General features: G+C 43.7%; 1 protein-coding gene across 1 annotated transcript in view; it reads right to left on the bottom strand.

Moving 5' to 3' along the window:
• Positions 1-621: 621 nt before the first annotated feature.
• The window catches only part of ttn.1 (titin, tandem duplicate 1), a 203,143-nt gene continuing 182,377 nt past the window's right edge, over positions 622-21,387 (bottom strand). The window contains exons 194-218 of the mRNA XM_049485137.1: positions 19,225-21,291; positions 18,794-19,096; positions 18,368-18,673; positions 17,990-18,280; positions 17,586-17,882; positions 17,156-17,461; positions 16,747-17,049; positions 16,333-16,614; positions 15,630-16,223; positions 15,153-15,440; positions 14,742-15,041; positions 14,265-14,567; positions 13,850-14,152; positions 13,146-13,730; positions 12,725-13,027; positions 12,279-12,578; positions 11,606-12,175; positions 11,181-11,486; positions 10,466-11,059; positions 5,147-10,347; positions 4,884-5,040; positions 4,288-4,766; positions 3,816-3,969; positions 2,696-2,980; positions 622-2,009 (exon numbers count right to left, since the gene is read on the bottom strand). Coding sequence (XP_049341094.1) covers positions 1,714-2,009; positions 2,696-2,980; positions 3,816-3,969; positions 4,288-4,766; positions 4,884-5,040; positions 5,147-10,347; positions 10,466-11,059; positions 11,181-11,486; positions 11,606-12,175; positions 12,279-12,578; positions 12,725-13,027; positions 13,146-13,730; positions 13,850-14,152; positions 14,265-14,567; positions 14,742-15,041; positions 15,153-15,440; positions 15,630-16,223; positions 16,333-16,614; positions 16,747-17,049; positions 17,156-17,461; positions 17,586-17,882; positions 17,990-18,280; positions 18,368-18,673; positions 18,794-19,096; positions 19,225-21,291 — 15,173 coding nt within the window. The 3' untranslated portion in view covers positions 622-1,713. The remainder of the gene's footprint in view (positions 2,010-2,695; positions 2,981-3,815; positions 3,970-4,287; positions 4,767-4,883; positions 5,041-5,146; positions 10,348-10,465; positions 11,060-11,180; positions 11,487-11,605; positions 12,176-12,278; positions 12,579-12,724; positions 13,028-13,145; positions 13,731-13,849; positions 14,153-14,264; positions 14,568-14,741; positions 15,042-15,152; positions 15,441-15,629; positions 16,224-16,332; positions 16,615-16,746; positions 17,050-17,155; positions 17,462-17,585; positions 17,883-17,989; positions 18,281-18,367; positions 18,674-18,793; positions 19,097-19,224; positions 21,292-21,387) is intronic.

The raw sequence follows: 21,387 nt of genomic DNA, 5'->3' as shown, positions 1-21,387 counted from the left end.
AATTAAAAGTATTTTTTTTGTCTATCTGAATGAGAGTAGTCACAATGCTCCATTCCCCGGAATTCTCCCAATCATTTGAGTTAAAATTTCATGGAATATAAAGTTGGGGGAAATATCCAAAATCACATCAAAAGATAAGACTATAGCCTTTTGTAATTGTCCAATTTTTTTTTTTTTAATTGCATATCTAAATGAAACTACGCACTATTCACCACTCCCAGGCATTTTCACATGCATTTGAGTTAAAATTTCATGGAATAAAAGAAATGTCCCAAATTACACCAAAAGGTAAGACTATATAGCCTTATGTAATTTGCCGATTTTTGTGAAAAATAGATCAAATGTTTTTTCTTGCATATTTGAATAAAATACACGCTATACACCTCTCCCGGGTATTTTCCAAGTCATATGAGTTATAATTTTTATGGGATATAAACTTGGGAAAATGTCCAAAATCACACCAAACTGTAAGACTATAGCCTTATGTAATATGATTATTCAGTAAACCATAGAATTTAATAATTCATAATTAATTATTGGTAAGATTTATTAAGAAGTGAGGTCATTTTTTTAAGCATGTCAGGAAATATATGAAACATTAAAGAAAGACAGACACTGGGGTTTTATGGTGCTGAAATCATGCTTTATTAAATCAGAAATTCATAAAACTCAAGGAGGCTGAATATATAGATGCTGCTACATAAATTAATTGCTATTAAATCAAAGTGCAGGGCTTTAATCTTCATGTATTTTGTGTTTTCTTTGCACAGCGGGTGTCGTCGCTGTGGTACATCGCTTGATGATCGCCCTGACCGCTGACGAGGTGAGAATCTAAAGCTAACACACACACTATAACACACAAACACACAAAATATAAGCTAGCGATCCTCCAAGAGGCGGCACGGGTTCTGCAGAGAAGCACCTGAACGGATCCAGAAATAAAAATGGCCAGGTGATGTTACGTTCTTAAAATCCGCTTCAGACGGTCCTCTGCCAGAAAGCGTGCGCTAAACATAATAATCTGCTCAGAGTGCAGGCCGCTCGCACTGTGAACATGTCATTAAAATGGTAGTATGACAAAATCAGTCTGAACACAAGGCCTAGTCGAGCTGCTTACATGAGGGTAAGATGCAAACAGCACTCAAGGTCTTATGGTCGAGTTATACATTCAGAGTATTGCGTTACTCCCTGCACAGGTGTACAGTGCATAAAACGGTGTCTCTCGGATTTTAGTAGAACTTCAACAGGGAGCCTCTCTACCTGTTGAGGCAATCTTAGGACTTCAACTTTTTGTTGAGGCACATAGTTTAGTTTCGGGTTTAACAGGGTATTCGTTCCTTTAGAAACTTTCTCCTGATAAACGTTTAGTTCCATTTTTTCAGTTAAAATTGTCATAAATAACAATTCATACATTTCCCATAACCGTTAAATTCGGCTATATACATTATGTACACGTCACAGAAAAATTGGTTCAAAAATCCTAGTCATAATCATCATAATCAATATGGCACATTTTATAACAACTTTAGACTTTTTTAGTCTAGTTTGGCATAAATTAATGTCAAGTTTGGTATAAAAATAGTTCATATTTACAGAGATCCAGGTCTTTATCTAGAACAGAGTATCTTTACTCATTCAATAAATAAAACGATATTGCAGGAAGGAGGAGAAAAAAAGGGGTATAGGTTGGATTACGGTTATATATTTTTTTCTTTACATGGATCGAATGCTGACGTTGACGGTGGCGGTATCAGACCCGAGCTCGTTGGACAGTCTGAGGGTGTACGCTCCGGCGTCGTTCTCCTTCACGCCGCTGATGATGAGCGTGGTGATGTCCTCGGTCGTAGCGATCTGGAAGCGTCCGCTGGGGGCGCCGGAGAGCACCCTGCCTGAATGAGACCACTCAACATCGGGCACCGGGTCTCCACTGAACGCACAGGCCACGGTCAGAACCTTCCCCGACTCAACGCTGATCTCCTCCGGAGCTGCTTCAATCTTCGGTGGGATTCCTGCGTTCAGAGAAAAAGAGACGTTAGGACACGAGCGCTCGACTCATCACAGGACTCATCATGATGCAGCTATGAGAAAATTTCAGGGGAACACTTTACACTTTTTGGATGGTCCATTTCATGACCTCATTGATGCTCAACTAACATTTAACTGAATGTCTATTAACTGCATCTTAACCATATGTTGAATTTAAATGATTCAAAATAGAACATAACCCTACACCTAACCCCAACCTCACCCTTACTCAACCCTAAAATCCAACCCTACACCTAACCCCAACCTTAACCCCCAATCAACCCTAAAATCTAACCCTAATCTTAACCCCTAACTAACCTTAACTTTAAATCTAACTCTAAACCCAATGCTAAAATGTTAAGATTAGAGTTTTGGTTAGAATTAAATGTAGTGTTACATTTAATAGAGAATCATTTACTTTTTTCTTATTGTTCAACTGCATTTAATAGACATCTGAACCAAATCAAGAAACTCCAAACTGAAATAAATCCAACAAAACCAAAAACAAGCCAAACTGAACTGAACCACCCAAAACAACCCAAAGTGAATTGCACTGAATGGAACGTTAGCTGAACGTCATCAAATGGACCATCCAGGTAAAGTGTTACGGATTTGAGAGTGCAGTGGTGTGAATTTACACAACATCTGGTTTTGTTTGTCTCTCTCTCACCTTTCCGCCCGAGAGTAACGGATCTGACGGAAGATCCCGCAACGTGCGAGTGACTGGACATTTCCATCATGCTGCTCGAGCTGGTGGCTACCATGGTTTGGGCAGTCATGGAGGTCATGCTAGATGCAGACATGCTCTGAAACTGAACCTGTGCCATGCTGGAGCCGCGGAAGGCCGCCTCCTGCACTGCTGCAGCCATTTGAAAGGCAGAGTAGCTGCCCTGTAAGCCTGTAGCCTCGGAGCTTTTCTCCAATACTATCATTTTGACCGGTTCTTCAACAAGAGCTGTGAGAACATAGCAAATAACGACCACGTCATTCACACAGCCTGACGGGCAGGTCAAGAAATATATTCACTCAAAAATCAGAACTGCAGATTTTTGGTCAAAGTCTCCTTTACATGCTTTCATAGACTATTCAGACTGTAGAGGATTATTCATGCAAAATAATACTCTACTATAGTCTGCAAATCTGATTATTTTAATCACATGAACATGAAGTACATAACAGTGACGGAACAGAAAATCGAGTGCATGATGCAGATACGCTTATTGAAGTGTATATAAATATATACAGCACTGGAAAAACAAAACTAAGAGAGCGCTTAAAATGATGAGTTCCTTTGATTTTACCAAATAAAGAGCTATCCAAAAGCAGTGTGTAAGACTGGTGGAGGAGAACATGATGCCAAAATGCATGAAAAAAACTGTGATTAAAAATCAGGATTATTCCACCAAATATTGATTATTTCTGAACTCTTAAAACTTTATGAATATGAACTTGTTTTCTTTGCATTATTTGAGGTCTGAAAGCTCTGCATCTTTTTTGTTATTTCAGTCATTTCTCATTTTCTGTAAATAAATGCTCTAAATGAGAATATTTTTATTTGGAATTTGGGAGAAATGTTGTCTGTAGTTTATAGAATAAAACAACAATGTTCATTTTACTCAAACATAAACCTATAAATAGCTAAATCAGAGAAACTGATTCAGAAACTGAAGTGATCTCTTCATTTTCTTTTCCAGAGATGTATATGTTTCATACTCCAAATCACAAGAAGGCTCAGTGCACAGTCGTGTGAGTATGAATCTTACTTAATGCAAAGAGAAAAGGAAACTTACTGATCACATTGAGAGATGCTGTTACAGAACTCTGTCCAAACTGGTTCTTGGCTTTGACTGTGTATTTTCCAGTGTCTTCAACAGTGGCGTTCTTAATCTCCAGTTTGTACACGTTCTTAGAACGGCTCAGCTTCATATTAGATGTTAGAGTTATCTGAAAAGAAAGAAAAGATAGGAACTTGTTTAGATTTATTTATTAAAAAATCCCACTCTTTCTATGAAGTTCAGGATATGCGATTGTCTCCTCTGATACATTAGAAGTCATCACTAGGAAGCCAACGCACTTCCTAGTTACCGGATCAACTGTACTGTACTCTCTCTCTGACTCTGGCTGCTGATGGAACTTGTTTTCTACCTGACAAATTCTTTTGGTTCTTACAGCCAGAAATTATATAATGCTTAAATTGTTTATTTTTGCTTCATGCATCACTTTTCAACTGATTTATCTCCACAGTTCTGTCGTGCTACTCACCATTGCATTATCCTTGAACCATTCGACTTCAGGAGTAGGTTCTCCTGTGATTTCGCACGAGAATACAACATCCTGTCCCTCGTTAACATTCTGGGAATGTGGTTGGACTACGAAGGCTGGAGCGTCCGAGCGCTTCTGTTTTATCGTTGAGTCGAAATGGCACTTGACCACACCGTGCTCTGTTTTTGCCTCACAGGTGAGGATTCCTCTGTGTTCAGAGCTGGCGCTCTTGATCGTCAAAGAGTGCTCGTTCCCAGAAACGCCGTATCTGTAGACATCTGAATTTACCAGTTCCACTCCATTCAGAATCCATTTCACATCAGAAGCTCCAGGGATGTTTGCTTTCAGTGTGACGGACTGACCCTCGATCATTGTCAGTTGGGTCTGTGATGCTTTAATTTCTGTGAAGGACTGGACTTCCTCGTGGACAATCTCCTTTTTCACAATTTCTTCCATTAGTGCTGCGGATTTTGCTGATTCTAAAAGAAAATGAAGAATTTACGATGATTTAATGGTTTTAAGAGCAAATGTTTTAATATTACTAATGAGACAATATTGTTATTACTGTAATTAGTATGATACTGAGTTCACCATACCTTTCACAGTGACTGTGCAACTCGTGGTAACGGATCCGGCACTGTTTGTGGCGGTGCATTTGTACACACCACTGTCAGACACATCAGAGTCGTAGATTTCGAGATGGGCGGAACCTTGTTCCTCAAATATTTCAAATTTTCCACCCTGAGAAAGACGCTGGAATGAGACAATAAAAATATATTGAACATTTGAACATCATTGTGATAATTCCTTATGTATTAATAAATAAACTATTTTACTGCATATGAATATAATACTGTACCTTTCCGTCCTTCATCCAGGAGATCAGGGGTTTAGGCTCACCAGTCAATTTGACTGTCAGCTTGACGATTGTTTCTGAAGAAGCCGAGATGTTGCTCAGTTCTGTGCTGAAGGCAGGTTTGGTCTCTTTTTGAGTGGGTGATTTTGGAGTGGGTGATTTTGCCGTCAGTGGGGACTTAACCCTCTGTGGTGACCTGATTGGCTCAGGTGACTTAATTCTCGGTGGGGATTTAATTCCAAAGGGTGACTTCAATCGAGGAGACTCTGGAGATTTGACTCTTGGTGGAGAAGCCAGAGCCTTCTGGACTGGTGTTGCCTTGCGGACCGTCAGAGTGAACTGAGCCTCTTGTTTGCCTTCTTCGTTTTCCACGATCACTGTGTAACTACCGTCGTCTGAGACTTCAACTTTAGAGATCTCAAACGTGGACTTGTATTCTGTTGATGTTACCATGTGACGGGAGGATGACACAATAGTTTTTCCTTCTTTCATCCAGGTCACACTGGGGGCTGGTTCACCATCCACATCACATGTAAATTTGGCCGATTCACCCTCAGAAACTGTGAGGGACTGTGGTTTAGTCAGGATTGTAGCTGGAAGGGTTGATTTCTTTACCTCGACTACAGCTTCCTCTACTGTAACGACTTCCTCGAGTTTGGTCTCATAAGATGCGTATTCTTCATGAACAATAGTTTCGGTAGTCTCAGTTTTGATTTCTGCTGTTGTGATTTCTGCAGTTTTGATTTCCGCAGTTGTGATTTCTGCGGTTGTTATTTCTGCAGTCTTGATTTCTGACGATTTGATTTCAGTAACTGTCTCAGAAACCTGTGTTTCAGAAGTGGCAGAAGTGGCAGAAGTGGCCTTTGCTGATGCGACGTGGTAAACATCCGTCTTTGTCATTTCAGGTACAAAGGGAGTCGGAGGCTCCTCGTCTTTGCGCTGAGAAGCGTATGCAGAAAATCCTCCTCCGGAAACATCAAGAGTGGCGTAGTCAGAGGCTTCTCCCTTTGCATTTGTGCAAACAACGCGATATGTGCCGCTGTCTTCTTCTTGGCAGTCGATGATTTGGAGAGAAAGAACTCCGCTCATGTTAAACATGTGGTACTTCCTGCTGTCTTGAATAGGCTTGCCATTGTGGAACCACTGGATTGTTGCATCAGGCTTAGATTGGACATTCAGTGTGAATTTAGTGTTCTGACCAATTGGCACACGGTGGGAGCGCATTCTTACCGTCACCCTTGGGGCATGGTCCAGAGTAAACGGCTCCTGAGTCACAACTTCAAACTTTGTCTTGGTTTTCAGAGCTTTCTTCTTTGCTTCATACCTTTGCATGTAATCAACCGTTGTGGTCAGGTCTTGTGTCGGGGCTGAAGCAGGGCTCAGAGAGCGTGGGCGTACCGGCTCTGGTGTCGGAAGACTGACTGCCGTCGGAGGCTTCTCAGTCTTGGGGCGTGTCACTTTAGTGTAGCCAGGTGAAATTGCGACAGGTACATCAGCTCCTTCAACCACTGCTGATACTGAAACTTTAGATTTTTCCTTTCTGGAGACTCTTGTCTTTTCCTCAAACTCCATATGTTTCAGTTGGCTCTTATAAGAGGTTAGTCTTGTGGTGGTGGTGACTTGTCTGAGCAGCTCCTGGTCCTCCTTTTCTTCATACAATCTTTGCTTCTGCCTTGGAGGTCTGTGTGTTGCCTTTTCGTGCCGCTGGCGCAGATCAATGTAACTTGGACCGGCCTCATATTTAGAGGGAATGCGATAGGAGTCGTAGGTTGGGACTTCCTCTTGTTCTTCCTCTTCACCGTATGCAGCTCTCTTAGGTGAAGACGGACGCAAAGCAGAGAGCTCAAAGCGTACAGGGCTCAGGCTTGGTGGAGATGCAGAGTAGCCCAGTTCAAGCTCCTGCTCAAGTTTAATCCTTTCCTCCTCAGTGACCTTCATCGACAGGTATTCTTTCACAGGGAGAAGCAGTTCCTCGTCAGAAAGATCTCCAAGGGAGCGGCGTCTAATTCTGTAGTAAGTGTCCATTTCTGGAGAAGGTGTGCGGTGCCTTGCTGGTCTCACGGTTTCCAAGTCGTCTTGTGAAGTTGGAATACGCCATTTGGGTTTGTATTGGTCGTTGATTCTCGGCAGAGGCACTTCGTAGTGTTGTTCCCACCTTGAAAGTCGGATACGCTTGAGTCTCTTCTGGGGAATCTTGTCCATTGGTTCAGGGAACTCATACTGGTCCCTCAGTTTCTTGTACCATTTCATATCTGAGAATGGTTTAAAGTGTTTGATCTCCATGTCCTCCTCAAGAGCAGTAGGAGCGTGGACACGAGGTGCAGGAACATCATATGGCATTCTCAACCTCTTTTCCTCCGCTCTTTTCTTTTTCTCTTCCTTTTCTTTGGCTTCCTCAGCTTCAGTCTTTCCTTTCTTGGGGGTCACTGCTGGTTTGAACATAGTTGCAGCCTCTCTCAGGGCCTGCTGTGCAATGGGAGTGAGAGGGGTCACGTCCGCACCAGCGAGAATCTGCGTTAGTCGAACCTTCTTGTCTATCTTTTGCTGGTCAAGCGCTTGTTTCTTTTTCTTTTCCTCTTCACTCTCAAAGTCCTTCTTGACATGTGTCACACGCTCAACCTTGAGTGTGGCTTGACAACTTGCAGAGCCAGCAGAGTTGGTTGCAGTGACTCTGTAAGTGCCAGAATCCTCTGGAAGAGTGTCTCTGATGTGTAGGACAAAGTAGTCCAAGCCCTCGTGAACAATTTCAATTTGTGGACCAAATGCCAACGGTGTGCCGTCCTTCTCCCATTTCAGTACTGGTACTCCTGAAACTCTTATCTCGAATCTCACACTCTGGCCCTCTCTGCACTCCAGGTTTGCCAGCAGGCGTTTGAACATGGGTCTCAGGGTATTATCAGCAGGTGCAGGACGAGGAACCACTGTGAGACGAGCCTTGCAGCTGTCATCTCCGTATCTGTTGCGTGCCACAACAGAGTACTCAGCATCGTCATCAGGGTCCAGATTTTTGATTACCAACTGATACAGGCCCTTGTCACTGACAAAGGTGTATTTTCTGTCATCGTCTCCTGGAGAAATCTTCTGTCCAGATTTCAACCACATGACACGTGGCTCAGGATGCACGGTGATGGTGACGCCAAAGCGAACAGACTCTCCGATGTAAGCAGTGCGGTTGCACAAAGGAAGGGTGAACTCTGGAGGTCTTTGGAGAAGTCTGGCTGTGTCCACTCTGCGTTTGACCTTCTTTACAACGCGTGCTGTGTAGAAGTTGCGGTATTCTCTGACACCTCTGACGAAGAGCTCAGCATAAGCACTGTCCTCACCGTACTCATTAACAACTTTGCATCTGTACGTTCCGTCATCTGTTCTGTTGATACCCTTGATGGTTATGGTAGCAAGACCCTCTTCGTAGGTGATTTCATATCTGGCACCTTCTTCAAGTTGTCTGACTCCACAGTACCACGTAACCTCAGTACTACTGTCGTAGTTCTCAATGTTGCAGATGAACTTGACATCGTCTCCATCACCAGCAGTGCTGTGTTTGATTTGCCCAGCAAGTGGACCATGTTCAAATGGTGCAATCTTTGCTTTGGCAATTGTTACGCCTCTCTGACTTCTGATCGCTCCACCACTGGCAACACGAGCCGACGAGACGACTGTGTTCCATTCTTTCTTCACCATAGCACCATAGTACCTCTTGTGTCGTGTGGTCTTGATGGTCTTAGTGCTAATCTCCTCTGTGCTCTTTGTCAGCCAAGGATGATTCAAGGCTTCAGCCGCAGTCATACGATGTTTACGGTCTTTAGTAAGCAGACGGTCGATAAAGTCCATTGCCTCAACACTGACATCTTTGAAGGACTCATCTTCAAAACTGTATTCGGCATTGGAGATGTTGTCAATCGTTTGCTGATTGGTTTCAGCAATGAAAGGATTGAGTCCACTGAGGAGAACGTAGACCAAAACACCAACGGACCACATGTCTGTGACTGTGCTGACCATCTCATTTTGGTGGATTTCAGGAGCACAGTATTCGGCTGCGGTGTACTGAATTTTGATTTGGTCTCCGGGAGTAAGATGTCTGGATTGTCCCAGTTCAATGATCTTGACAGTGGTTCCTCTTCTTGTGGTGTACACAATGTTCTCAGGTCTAATATCAAAGTGACCATAACTCTTGCTGTGCAGATACTCAAGGGCTTCGCACACTTGTCTGATGTAGTTCACAATCACACGTTCATTGAGCTCGAAGTTAGCAGTGCTAATGCGCTCAAATATGTCAACTCCAGAGATGAACTCGTAGATCATGACCAGTTCTTCAGGACTGTCAAATGACTCGTGGAGGATCAGGAAGTTCTTATGACGTGCCAGATTTAGAGTTGCGATTTCTTTCTTCACTATGGCTTGGTCGGCACCTCTCACTTTGACGAATTTGGCCATGAATGTCTTCTCTGAACTGACCTCAACACAGCGGTGGACAATGCCGTACTGTCCGTGGCCAAGCTCTTCAGCAATCATGTATTTGTTGTGGAGGTTCTTGGCCTCTGAATGTGGAGCCTTTCCAGAAGGCACAGATCTGGTTTCATCCACTTCCTCGTCATAGTTAAGAACTCTTGATTTGTCTTCTTTGGTCACTACGGGTCCACTGCTCTCAGATGGTGCACTTTGACCAAATTTGTTCTCTGCAATTACACGGAACTGGTAGCTTGTCTTTCCGAACAGGTTGGTGACCGTGTAATGAGTGTCACGTGACTGGGCGACACGGATCCACCTCTCAGCGGTAGTGGCACACTTTTCTACGATGTAGTTAGTAACTCTGCTTCCGCCGTCGCTAGCAGGTGCCACCCAGTCCAGAGAGACAGAATCTCTAGAAACATCACCGGCTTTGACACCACGAGGTGGATCAGGTACGTCTGCAACATCAAGTTCAACGGTTTGCTGGTCAATTCCAAACCTGTTCTTCGCGCAGACGATGTAGAAACCAGCATCTTTCCTCTCAACTCCGTTAGGGAACACCAAAGCTGTGAACGATCTTGTGACGATAACTTGGTAATATCCATTATTGTCAATAAGATCTTGTCCCTTCTGCCATGTGATGACTGGATCTGGTTTTCCACTGAATGGAATCTTGATGTTCACCACCTCGCCGCGAAGAGCGTGGATGGCCTCTTTGTCTTGCAAGTTCTTGGGCAAATGAATCTTTGCAGGTACTGTAAAAGAGTGAACACAATCAATACATTTTGTATATATTTGTAATATATATAAAACTGAATCACTGAATTACACTAAAAAAGCTATCATATGTTTTTGTTTTTTTTGCAAACTTACTTTCAACATCCAGAGAAACTGTAGCAGAGATAGATCCTCCCTGGTTTGTTGCTCTAATCTGGTAGACGGTTGAGTCTTCCTCATCAGCGTTAGAAATAACGAGTTGATGGTAACCTCCCTTAAACTCCTGGATCTTGAGTTTGGTTCCGTCAGACTGAATCTCTTTGCCACGCCTGAACCATTTGATCACAGGTTTAGGCTGTCCTGTAATCTTGCAAACAAACGTTGCATTGCTCTTGTATTTCACGCTCAGGTTCCTGAGGTCTTCTCTGAAGGCGGGAGCATGCACTTCAACTTCCGCCTTTGGAACAACAGGATCAGACTCCTCGCTGTATTCACTCTCTCCACCGAGGTTTTCACATTTCACACGGAAAATGTATTCCACACCTTCCACGAGACCCTTAACGGAGTAAACGGTCTGGTGGATTTCATCTGTGGTAACAGCAGCCCATTCACCCTTCTTCTTTTCTTTCTTCTCAAGACAGTAGTTCTTAATCTTGGAACCTCCATCGCTAAGAGGTGGTTTCCAGGACACAATGCATGACTTCTTGGTCACTCCGGATACAACTGGTTTCAGTGGTGCTCCGGGCTTATCTATAAAACATTTGAATGTATTAGTTAATAATTCTGATGTCAAAAGTTTGGACACTTATTACAATTTAACATTTTTTAAAGAAACACTCTTTAAAAACTTGTAATATATGTCTTAACTTACCTAACTGACTCTTAATAAGAATTGCAGATGGCGTCACCAGTGATTCACTGATGCCGTAACGGTTTTGTGCTGAAACACGGAAGAAGTATCCTTCGTTTTCAACAAGATTGGGTATGCGGCAGGAAATGCCAGTGATGGATGACGACACAAGTTCCCACTCTGCCCCTTCCTTGTCTTCACGCTTCTCCACAATGTAGTTGGTGATCATTGATCCGCCATCATCTGCTGGTGCCTTCCAACTAATGATGATGGAATTCTTCAGTAAAGCCTCGAGAACAATTGGACCAGTTGGCATGTCGGGCTTGTCTGAGGATAAAAATATAAAATGTCATTTGTATACTTAATACATAAAAGTGATTAAGTATTAAATTGAGTATTAAAATTAAATTCTAAAACGGATTTTTTTTATTCAAAGAAGAAAATACCTTGAATTTCAAGTTGCGTCACTGTGTCCGCAGAACCGAAGTGGTTGTTGATCCTGATTCGGTACTTTCCGCCGTTCACCCTGCGTTGAACGTTCTTCAGAATCAAATGAGTGTAATGCTCTGTGTTCTCAATGCTGACGTTCTCAGAAGCCTCAATGGGTTTGGAGCCATGAAGCCACATGATCTTAGGCTCGGGTCGGCCGATGTACATGACGTGAATGCGAACAGTGGTTCCGCATCCTGCAAAGATTTTGTCTTTGAGTGGAACAGGGAACTGTGGTGCTGCTTCCAGAACCAAGGTTCCACTGGTCTCGCATTCTCCGGCTTCATTTACAGCCTTGCAAGTGTACAAGCCCTCGTCTTCCTGCTGTTCGGTGGAGATGGTAAGGGTGTGGTTTCGGCCGTCGGAGGTTGCGGCGTACTTGCGTCCTTCTTTGATTTCCTTTCCAGCCTTGTACCACTTGATTTCTGGAACGGGACGTCCGATAATCTGGCATTTCAGGGTGGCAGTCTGTCCGAGCTTGGCAGTAACTTCATCCATTTCCTTTCTGAGGGCTGGTTTAGTTCCAACTGATAAAAAACAGGGAAGAATGTATTTAACGGTTGTTGAACAACATTTTGCTATTCACATCATTATTTTTTATACTTTGCACAGTGCAGGAACTGTACTTACCGCTCAGTTTGGTCTTGATTCCAGTTGCGGTTCTGCGAGGTCTGCTGGTTCCGGTTTCATTTTCAGCGAAAACTCTAAATTCGTACTCAGTGGCTTCCTGAAGGCTACCCTGAGTGAACTGTTTGTCCTTGGTGCGTTCTCTGTTGCACTTCTTCCAGGTGCTCTCCCCTGATTTTCTGTACTCAACCCAATAACCCAGGACGGGCTTTCCTCCATCACATTCTGGAGGTCCCCAACGAACGGTAATGTAGTCTTTAGTGACGGTCACAGTGTCAATCTCGCCTGGTTGGCTTGGTTTGTCTTAAGAGAAGAGAAAGATGAAACATTGTAAGTGATACTTGTCAACATTACGTGTAGTTTTATCCTAGTTTTATACATCCATAGCCTTATGAATATGTTTAATTGTCTTCTAAACTGAGGAAAAACAGTCAGAACTATTGTCTTACCAAATGGATCTTTGCAGGTGACAGACTCTGATACAGGTCCAGGTTCACTCTCTCCAATATCGTTCACCGCAATCACGCGGAAATGATACTCAGCGTCGGTAGTCAGTCCGGTTAGAGTGAACATGCTGGACGTGATCTTTGTCTCGTGACGAACCCACTTATCAGATGACACTTCTTTGTACTCTACGAAGTACCCAGTGATTGCAGAGCCACCATCATCTTTAGGCTTGGTCCATGCCAAGCTTGCAGAGTTCTTAGTGACGTCCATAATCTCTGGTGGTATTCCGGAAGCTTCTGGGACACCTTTTATTTAGGAACACAAAATATTGTTAAATATTTAACCCTTACAGAAACAGAAATATTTTTTATTAGTTTAAATCTGATATGTTAAATACAGGCAGTGGATAAGACAAGTACTTACAGATGGGAGTCTTGGGAACAACAGGCTGGTCGGATTTAAGAGAACTGCTGATGCCAAACTTGTTCTCTGCCGTCACCTTAAAGTGGTACTCGGCACCCTCCTGTAGTCCCTTAACCACCAATGACGTGTCGACCACCCGAGAGTCCACAGTGTACCAGGCTGCCTTTTGTGCCTCACGCCTCTCCACAATGTAGCCAAGGATTTCTGTACCACCATCGTCTGAAGGTGGTTTCCAGCTCACTCTTACAGAATGGGCCTGAATGTCGTCGAAGGCAAGAGGACCTTCAGGCGCCGATGGACGTCCGATAACCTTAACCTTGATATGCACAATTTTCTTGCCACACTTGTTTTCCAGGTGGAGGACGTAGACACCAGAGTCAGACTTCTCAGCTTCCTTAATAACGAGCTCAGTAACGTCCTCGCTAGCAGCGATCATTGCACGATTGGACACTTCAGCTCCATCCTTCGACCACTTGCAGACAGGCGTTGGTTTGCCCTTGATGGGTACTGAAATTTTGATGACTGCTCCATATCTGACCACGTAGACATCTTTGTACTTGGCTTCAAGATCGTGACTTGGTGGTTCTGAAATAAAGCATGATTAAAAAAGATTAGTCATATTAGTTTAAGACAAATTAGCTGTTTAGAATTAAAACATATTAACAATAAAAAATACAACAGATAGTGATGTTAATGGATCATACCAAGCCTCTCGGTGATGATGACGGATCCTGGAACCTCAGCAGGTTCACCTGGTCCACCCGCATTGCAGGCCATTACTCTGAACTTGAACTCTTCTCCTTGGGGCATTTTGGTCAGTGTGTATTCACAGATCATGGATGGTGTGGTGTTGCACTTGATCCAGGCTACAGAACCAGCCTTCTGCATCTCAATCAGGTAACCGGTAACCTTAGAACCGCCTTCTTCATCAGGTGGATTCCAGGCCAGTGACACTGACGTCTTGGTGGTGTCTGTGACTCTTGGGTTCTGAGGTGAGCCGGGTGGATCTGGAGAGATTATAAGAGGATAATAAGAATGGTTTAATGATATATAGAATTGTTTAAATGTATATTTTCTTTTTTAATACACAGGACGTCCACATTTAAAAAATACACTTACCAACTGGATCAGTGGCCACAGCTGGTTTGGACAGAAGGCTGGGTTTACCAACACCTCTGGCATTGATGGCGGTCACTCTGTGCTCGTATTCAAGACCTTCAATGAGACCTGTGGATCTGTATCTTGTCATCGTCACGGGGTTCTTATTTGCTCGGACCCATCGGTCAGCTCTGACCTCTTTGCGCTCAATGATGTAGCCAGATACCTCCAATCCACCATCCTCATCTGGAGGTTCCCATGCGACTGTCATGCCATCGCGAGACACGTCAAACACTACCGGGCGGCCTGGTGGTCCAGGGATGGCTGTGGAAATATAGGTAAATAAGTTATTTAAAGATATATATATATATATATATATATATATATATATATATATATATATATATATATATATAGAGAGAGAGAGAGAGAGAGAGTGTGACTAACACAGAATATGTACAGCTACATAAATATAAGCAACCACAACTGGAACCTTACATTTGGAACTCTTGCATTCCACAACTTCAGACTGCAAGAACTCGCCGGTGCCGTATCTGTTGACTGCAGCAACGCGGAAGACGTATTCATCTCTCTCCGTCAACCTGTTGAACTTAAAGGTTGGTCTGCTGACTGATTCAGAGACGGGTACCCATCCTGGACGATGAGCATCACGCTGCTCAACAACGTAGTTCGTAACAGGAGCACCTCCGTCTCTTTCCGGTGGGTTCCAGCTACATGTTACTGAAGTTGCTTCAATCTCTTCAAAGATAATCGGTCCTGTAGGCTGATCAGGCTTGTCTGTAGGTTAGAAATACAAGTTTTCATGTTATTTTTGTAAATCTTTAATCTAAAGTCCAGTATACACATCCGATAAGTACAAGGTGTTATAAGGTTAAGGCATTATCTTACCGAGAATGGTAACTTTAATTTTCTCTGTAATAACTCCTGTAATGTTCTTCACTTCAAGTGTGTATTCTCCACTGTCATCGATTGTGGTGTCGAGAACGGTCAACTTGGTGAACTTGCCAGTTGACTGAATCTTCACGCGCTCCTGAATCTTCAGCTTATTGTCGTTGAAGAACCAAGAGCAGATTGGAGGTGGTCTTCCAATGATTGGCAGGTGAAGTTCAAGGGGTTTGCCAGCCAAAACGCTGATCATCTTCTGCGGGATGCTTGAGAAATCGACCTTTGGCATGACTGAAAAGGAAAGAAAGATGATTGAGTTACTGTATGTGTTAAATATAGGGCTTATTTTATGGGTTGCTATGTTTTTATCCCATTTTAAATCCATTCTGTTTGATGGAACTACATTTAATCTAAACAGAATTCAAAACAGTGTCAACATCTCGAATTTGACTTTAAATCATGAAAATAATTGTAAAGTACCTCTTTGTTCTTGCACTGTAACAGCAGTGACAGTTTCTTTGGGTTCACCCATTCCTCTGCTGTTGACAGCACGTACCCTGAACAGGTACTGCTCGCTTTCGTTCAGCTTATCGATGGTGTACTCGTAGTCGGTGAGTTTCAGAGTGGCGACCTTCATCCATTTGTCGGTACCGGCTTTGCATGCTTCAACGATGTAACCGGTGAGTCTGCTGCCGCCGTCATGTTCTGGTTTCTCCCATCCAAGTGATACGGAAGACTTGGTGACATCTACAACTTCCAGCTTGGATGGAGGCAGTGGAACTTCACACACCAGTACGGCATCAGGCGTCTCGCGAGGTTCACCGATACCGTAGATGTTTTCTGGCAAGACTCTGAAGTAGTAGAGCATTCCCTCCTCCAGGTTTGTAATTTTGTATGACGTCTTGTTGCACTTGGACGTCACGGTTTTGTAGGCTCTCATCGAGGTCTCTCTTCTCTCAATGATGTAATTGTTCACTGGTGCTCCACCATCGACCTCAGGAGCGTCCCAAGTGATATGAGCAGAGTCTTTTGTGAGCTCTTTGAATTTAATTAGACCTGTGGGACCAGGGGTATCTGAAAAAGAACATACGAGATTTAAGAATTAAAATCTTGTATTATACTAATTACAGCATATTCCATTAAGTTTATACTGTACATAACATTTCTAATTTCCAAAACGTACCATAGATCTTCACAAGAATGCTGGCGTCCTTCTTGCCAGCTGAATTGGAAGCTTCGATTGTGTATTTTCCAGCATCATAGCGGTGCACCTTATCAATAATCAGGGTTGTGGCAGTGCTAGTCACTTCAATGAACCCACGGTTCTGGAGATCCACACCAGGTTTGCTCCAGGTGATTGCTGGGAATGGTCTTCCAGTGATTGTAACATGGAGACGCAGAGAAGCTCCAGCTCTGAGGCAGATAGTCTTCGTCAGCTCGTCGGGAAGCTCGATATCAGGGAGTTCTGAGAAAACAATCATTTTGATTTATGTTAGCGACAAATTTAATTTGCCAAACTCATGTAAACATCCATGTTTGACATTAACATTCTTAAATTTGTTTTATCTAAGGACTCTCAGTAAATTCTCAAACTTACCGATTCTCTCGACAGGCTCAACTTCAGCACATGGGTCACTGAAGTCACCAATTCCATTGACATTGACGGCAGCAACTCTAAAGCAGTACTTTTTGCCGGCGGTGAGACCGGACACCGTGTGCTCTGTGCCCCTCAGGTTCTTCTCGTGGGCCTTGGTCCACTCCTCCGCACCGAATTCTTGCATTTCCAGAACATAACCGATAACATCAGCACCTCCATCTTCCACGGGTCTCGACCAGGCCAGACTAATGCTGTCCTTGTGAGTGTCTGTGACTCGAGGAATTGAAGGAGAATCTGGTTTGCCTGTGGGGAAAAACCAATCAATATGTTACTTATATTTTAAACACTAAAAATATATATTTAAAAAATATTTTTAAGTCAAACTGTATATATAAAGTGTATAATATACCTGTTGGGACTCTGCAGACAGCATACATAGACACCTCACTGGGCTCACTGTCTCCAGCGGCGTTCATGGCTGTTATACGGAACTGGTAAATGTTGCCCTCTTGCAGATCTGTGACCTTGAAGGATGTGTCCTTAAGTACAGTGTCTCTGTTGACCTTGACCCATCTGATGCTCTTCCTTTCCTTCTTCTCAATCAGGTAGTTTGTGACTTCGCTACCTCCATCGCTCTCAGGTTTCAGCCACTCAATCGTTGCGAAATCTTTTCCAACGGCGAGAATTTCAGGGGTTCCTGGGGGTGACGGTACGGCTATAGAAGAAAAGAAGGGAAAGGAGGATTTGTTCAAAGTTTTAACCCTTTTAAAGATTGATCATCTCAAAACAGCAAAGTAGTTTAACATTGAATAGTATTATAATTATTATAATTAACTTACTGAAGGTATTTCTAGCAAAGATGGAGGAAGACTGCAGTGGTACACCAGATCCGTACTTGTTCACACCTCTCACACGGAAAATATACTCGTTATTCTTGAAGAGTCTGGTAATGTCACATGTGAGACCCTTGCATTCAGCATCCATGACCACCCAGTTCAGTCTGTTGGTATCTCTCCTCTCCACCACATAGTGTGTAATGGGGTCACCACCGTCTTCCAGAGGCACCTTCCAGGACACTTTGCATTTCTCCTCGGAAACGTTGCTTATGGTAATATCCTGAGGCGGTCCCGGTGTGTCTAAGAACAGAGGAAGCAACACGGTTATGAAGCATTCAATTTTTTACTGTGTTTTTCTATATATTTGAGTTGTTTGCTTTAAAAAGAATAGAAGTTACTACACTTACCAAGCACCTTTACATTGACCTCAGCAGTTTTGGTTCCACTGGCGTTCTTCACTGTCAGGATATACTTTCCAGTGTCATCTCTATCACAGAACTTGATGATTGCCAGAGCCCGGGTGCTAGAATACTGAAGAGAATATTTCTCACAGTGGTCCAGTTCCTTCTGTCCCTTGGACCAGCTGACCTTCGGATCAGGTTTACCACCAACAGCAGCATCAAGAACAAGGTCAGAACCTGCTCTGATTGTAACAGTGTCTGCAAGAAGTTTGCTGTCCAGTTCTGCTTTGGGAGGAGCTAAAAAATTAAAAGAAGAAGTTATAGATTTTGGCCATTGATGCACGACTGCAGTACAGGTTAATCCAATTGAAAATTTATACTTACTGTATTCTGCCTTGCAAGTCACGGCTCCGGTCGAAGCTGATGGCAAGCTGTACACACCGTTAGCGTTTTTGGCGATTACATGGAACTCGTACACTTCTCCTTCTCCCAGAGCAGTAATGGTGAAGTTGGTGTCGGTAACGTTAGTGTAATTACACTTCAGCCAACGACCTTCTCCAGTGATTGTGTAGGGTTTACGCTCAACAATGTAGCCCATAATGGGACTTCCACCATCATTCATTGGCACAGACCACTTAATCGAAACCGTTGATCTTGACACGTTGGTTACCTCCGGCTTTCCTGGAGGATCTGAAGAGATAAACACATATATATGTATAAGTATAAGTACTTGCAAAAAATACATGTGTATGTGAAAGTAAACTTTTGTTAAACTAAATTGCACAAGACTTGTATTTGTATTGAACTTACCAACTGGATTCTGAGCCACAGCTCTCTTTGAGGCTTCACTTGCTTTGCTGAGGCCGGCGTTATTCATGGCGTACACTCTGAACTGGTACTCAAGACCTTCAACAAGGCCATCCACCTTGTAGTAACACTCGAAGCATGGGATGGTGTTCTCCCTGACCCAGAGGATAGTGTTGCGCTCCTTCTTCTCAATCCAGTAACCATTGACCTTGCTGCCACCATCGTGGTACGGCTCTTCCCAGCGAATGCTCATGCTGTTAGCGCTCACGCCAAACACTTCTGGTCTGGTTGGAGGACCAGGTGGAACTGTGACAGAAAAATAAATCAGGAATTCATTTTTAGAGTAAGTTTTAGAAATGAAATATGATATACTACGAGTGTAAGTAATAATAAGTAATAGCAGTGTCTTTGTTTCATTGCATGTGATTACTCACCAAATGGATGCTCTGCAACGATGGTCTCAGACTCAGTTGGTTTGCTCACGCCGAATCTGTTCTCAGCGCAGATGCGGAAAGTGTACTGCATGTACTTCGTCAGATGAGCCACGTGGAATGATGTGCGCTTCACGCTGGAGTTAACAAGCTGCCAGGCAGTGGAGCCAGATTCACGCTTCTCAACGATGTAGTTGGTGATGTCAGTTCCGCCATCATCTTCAGGTACTTCCCATGACAGTTTGCAGGACTCGGAAGTAATTGAGGAAATCTCAATAGGACCCTCAGGAGGACTAGGTCTACCAATGACGTTGACAGTGATGGTGAAAGTCTTAACGCCGGTGACGTTCTCAAGGGTAAGGAAGTATCGACCTCCATCACCTCGCATGCTCTCTTTCACCGCCAGAGTAGTCCTGTTCTTGGTTGTCTTGATTGAAACCCTGTCAGTTTCTTTAAGTCTCATCTCCTCAAGCTTCCAGGTAACCTTTGGAGCCGGTCTGCCACTGAATGGAACATCGATCTCAAATGAAGCTCCAGTCTTGCAGGTAATGAGCTGGTTGGTGATGCCGCTGAGATCTGCTGTTGGCTCAATACGAGGCTCTTTAACGATAACAGATGAGAATGCTTCCTTAGGTTCGCTGAATCCTGCATCATTCTTGGCTTTGACGCGGAATTCGTACTCTGTGCCTTCCGTTAATCGCTCAACTGTGTGGGTTAGGTTCTTGGTAGTGCCAGCAACAACCCATTTATCTGTGCCCTTTGCTTTGCCCTCAATACAGTAAGATGTAATTCGGCTACCGCCATCATGTTCAGGCTTCAGCCAAGCAAAGGTAACTGAGGAATCAGTGGTGTCGATAATGTCCAGTCTCTTGGGTGGAGCTGGTTCAGCTGTGGCGATGATTGGATCAGTTAGTTCGTTAGCCTCGCCAAGGCCGTACTGATTTTCTGCCATGACTTTGAAGAAGTACGGTACTCCTTCCAGGAGATCACAAACTCTCAAGTTCGTTTGAGTACACTTGGGTGCTGCCTCGGTCCACGTGCGCCGGCTGGCCTCACGCTTCTCTACGAGATAGTGATGAACACGTGCACCACCGTCGTTAAGGGGAGGCTCCCACGTGAGTGTGAGGGCTCCTCTGTTCACATCCTTGACCTTGAAAGCTCCTGGTGCTCCGGGTGTGTCCAGAACCTTAACTGTGAAAGTGGTAGATTTGCTTCCGCTGCTGTTCTCAAGTGCAAGAGTGTATTTTCCGCTATCATTTCTCGTGCAGTTCTCAAGCGTCAAACAAGAGACGTTCTCCGTGGTGGTGACATCTGCCATAACGCCGAGTTCTCCATCCACCTTCACCCAAGAAGCGCTAGGAGCAGGCTTTCCTTTAAAGGCAATGCGGAGACAAACGCTGCCTCCACTCTTGACGATGTGCGTCTGTTGGAAGGATGCATCAATTTCAATTTCTGGTGCAGTCAGTCTGTCCACTGCTTTTACGGGCTCAGAAATCTCTTTCGGTTTACCCTTGCCAATAGCATTGATGGCGATAATGCGGAATTTGTACTCGGCGCCAGTTTCCAGGCCGGTCGCAGTGTACTTAGTGACTGTGCAGAGATCCTCATTGATTCTACGCCACTCTTCTTCAGTTGCTTTGCACATCTCAATGATGTAACCTTGAACCTCCATGCCACCATCATAGCCGGGCCTGGTCCATTCCAGACTCACAGATGTGTTGGTGGTGTCGGTGACGTTGATAATTGAAGGACCGTCTGGCTCTTCAGTTGGCTCAGCGCATTTGATGGGCATTGAAATATTGCTGGGGTTGCTAACTCCAGCATCGTTAACGGCGTAAACACGGAATTCATATTCAACATCCTCAGTCAGATGAGTTACTCTGTGTGCAGCTTCAACAATGGGTTTTCTGGTCAGAACCTTTAACCAGCGGCCTGTTTTCTTCTCACGTCTTTCAACGATGTAATACTGAACTGGATTTCCACCATCATGTGTTGGTGGAGCCCAGTTGATAGTGATACTCTCTCCATCTGCATCTGTTGAATCTGGGGTACCAGGCGGGTCTGGGACAGCTGTGGAAAAGAAGAAAGCAATGTTTTAAAGAAAGCAATGTGTTTAGTCACTGTTTATTATATTTTAATTTAATCTCAATTGATAATTTAAGAAAG

Source organism: Astyanax mexicanus, chromosome 11, assembly GCF_023375975.1.
Source record: "Astyanax mexicanus isolate ESR-SI-001 chromosome 11, AstMex3_surface, whole genome shotgun sequence".
Taxonomy (NCBI): Eukaryota; Metazoa; Chordata; class Actinopteri; order Characiformes; family Acestrorhamphidae; genus Astyanax; species Astyanax mexicanus.
The sequence above is the reverse complement of the archived record's forward strand: the minus strand, read 5'-3'. Positions and strand labels throughout refer to the sequence as shown.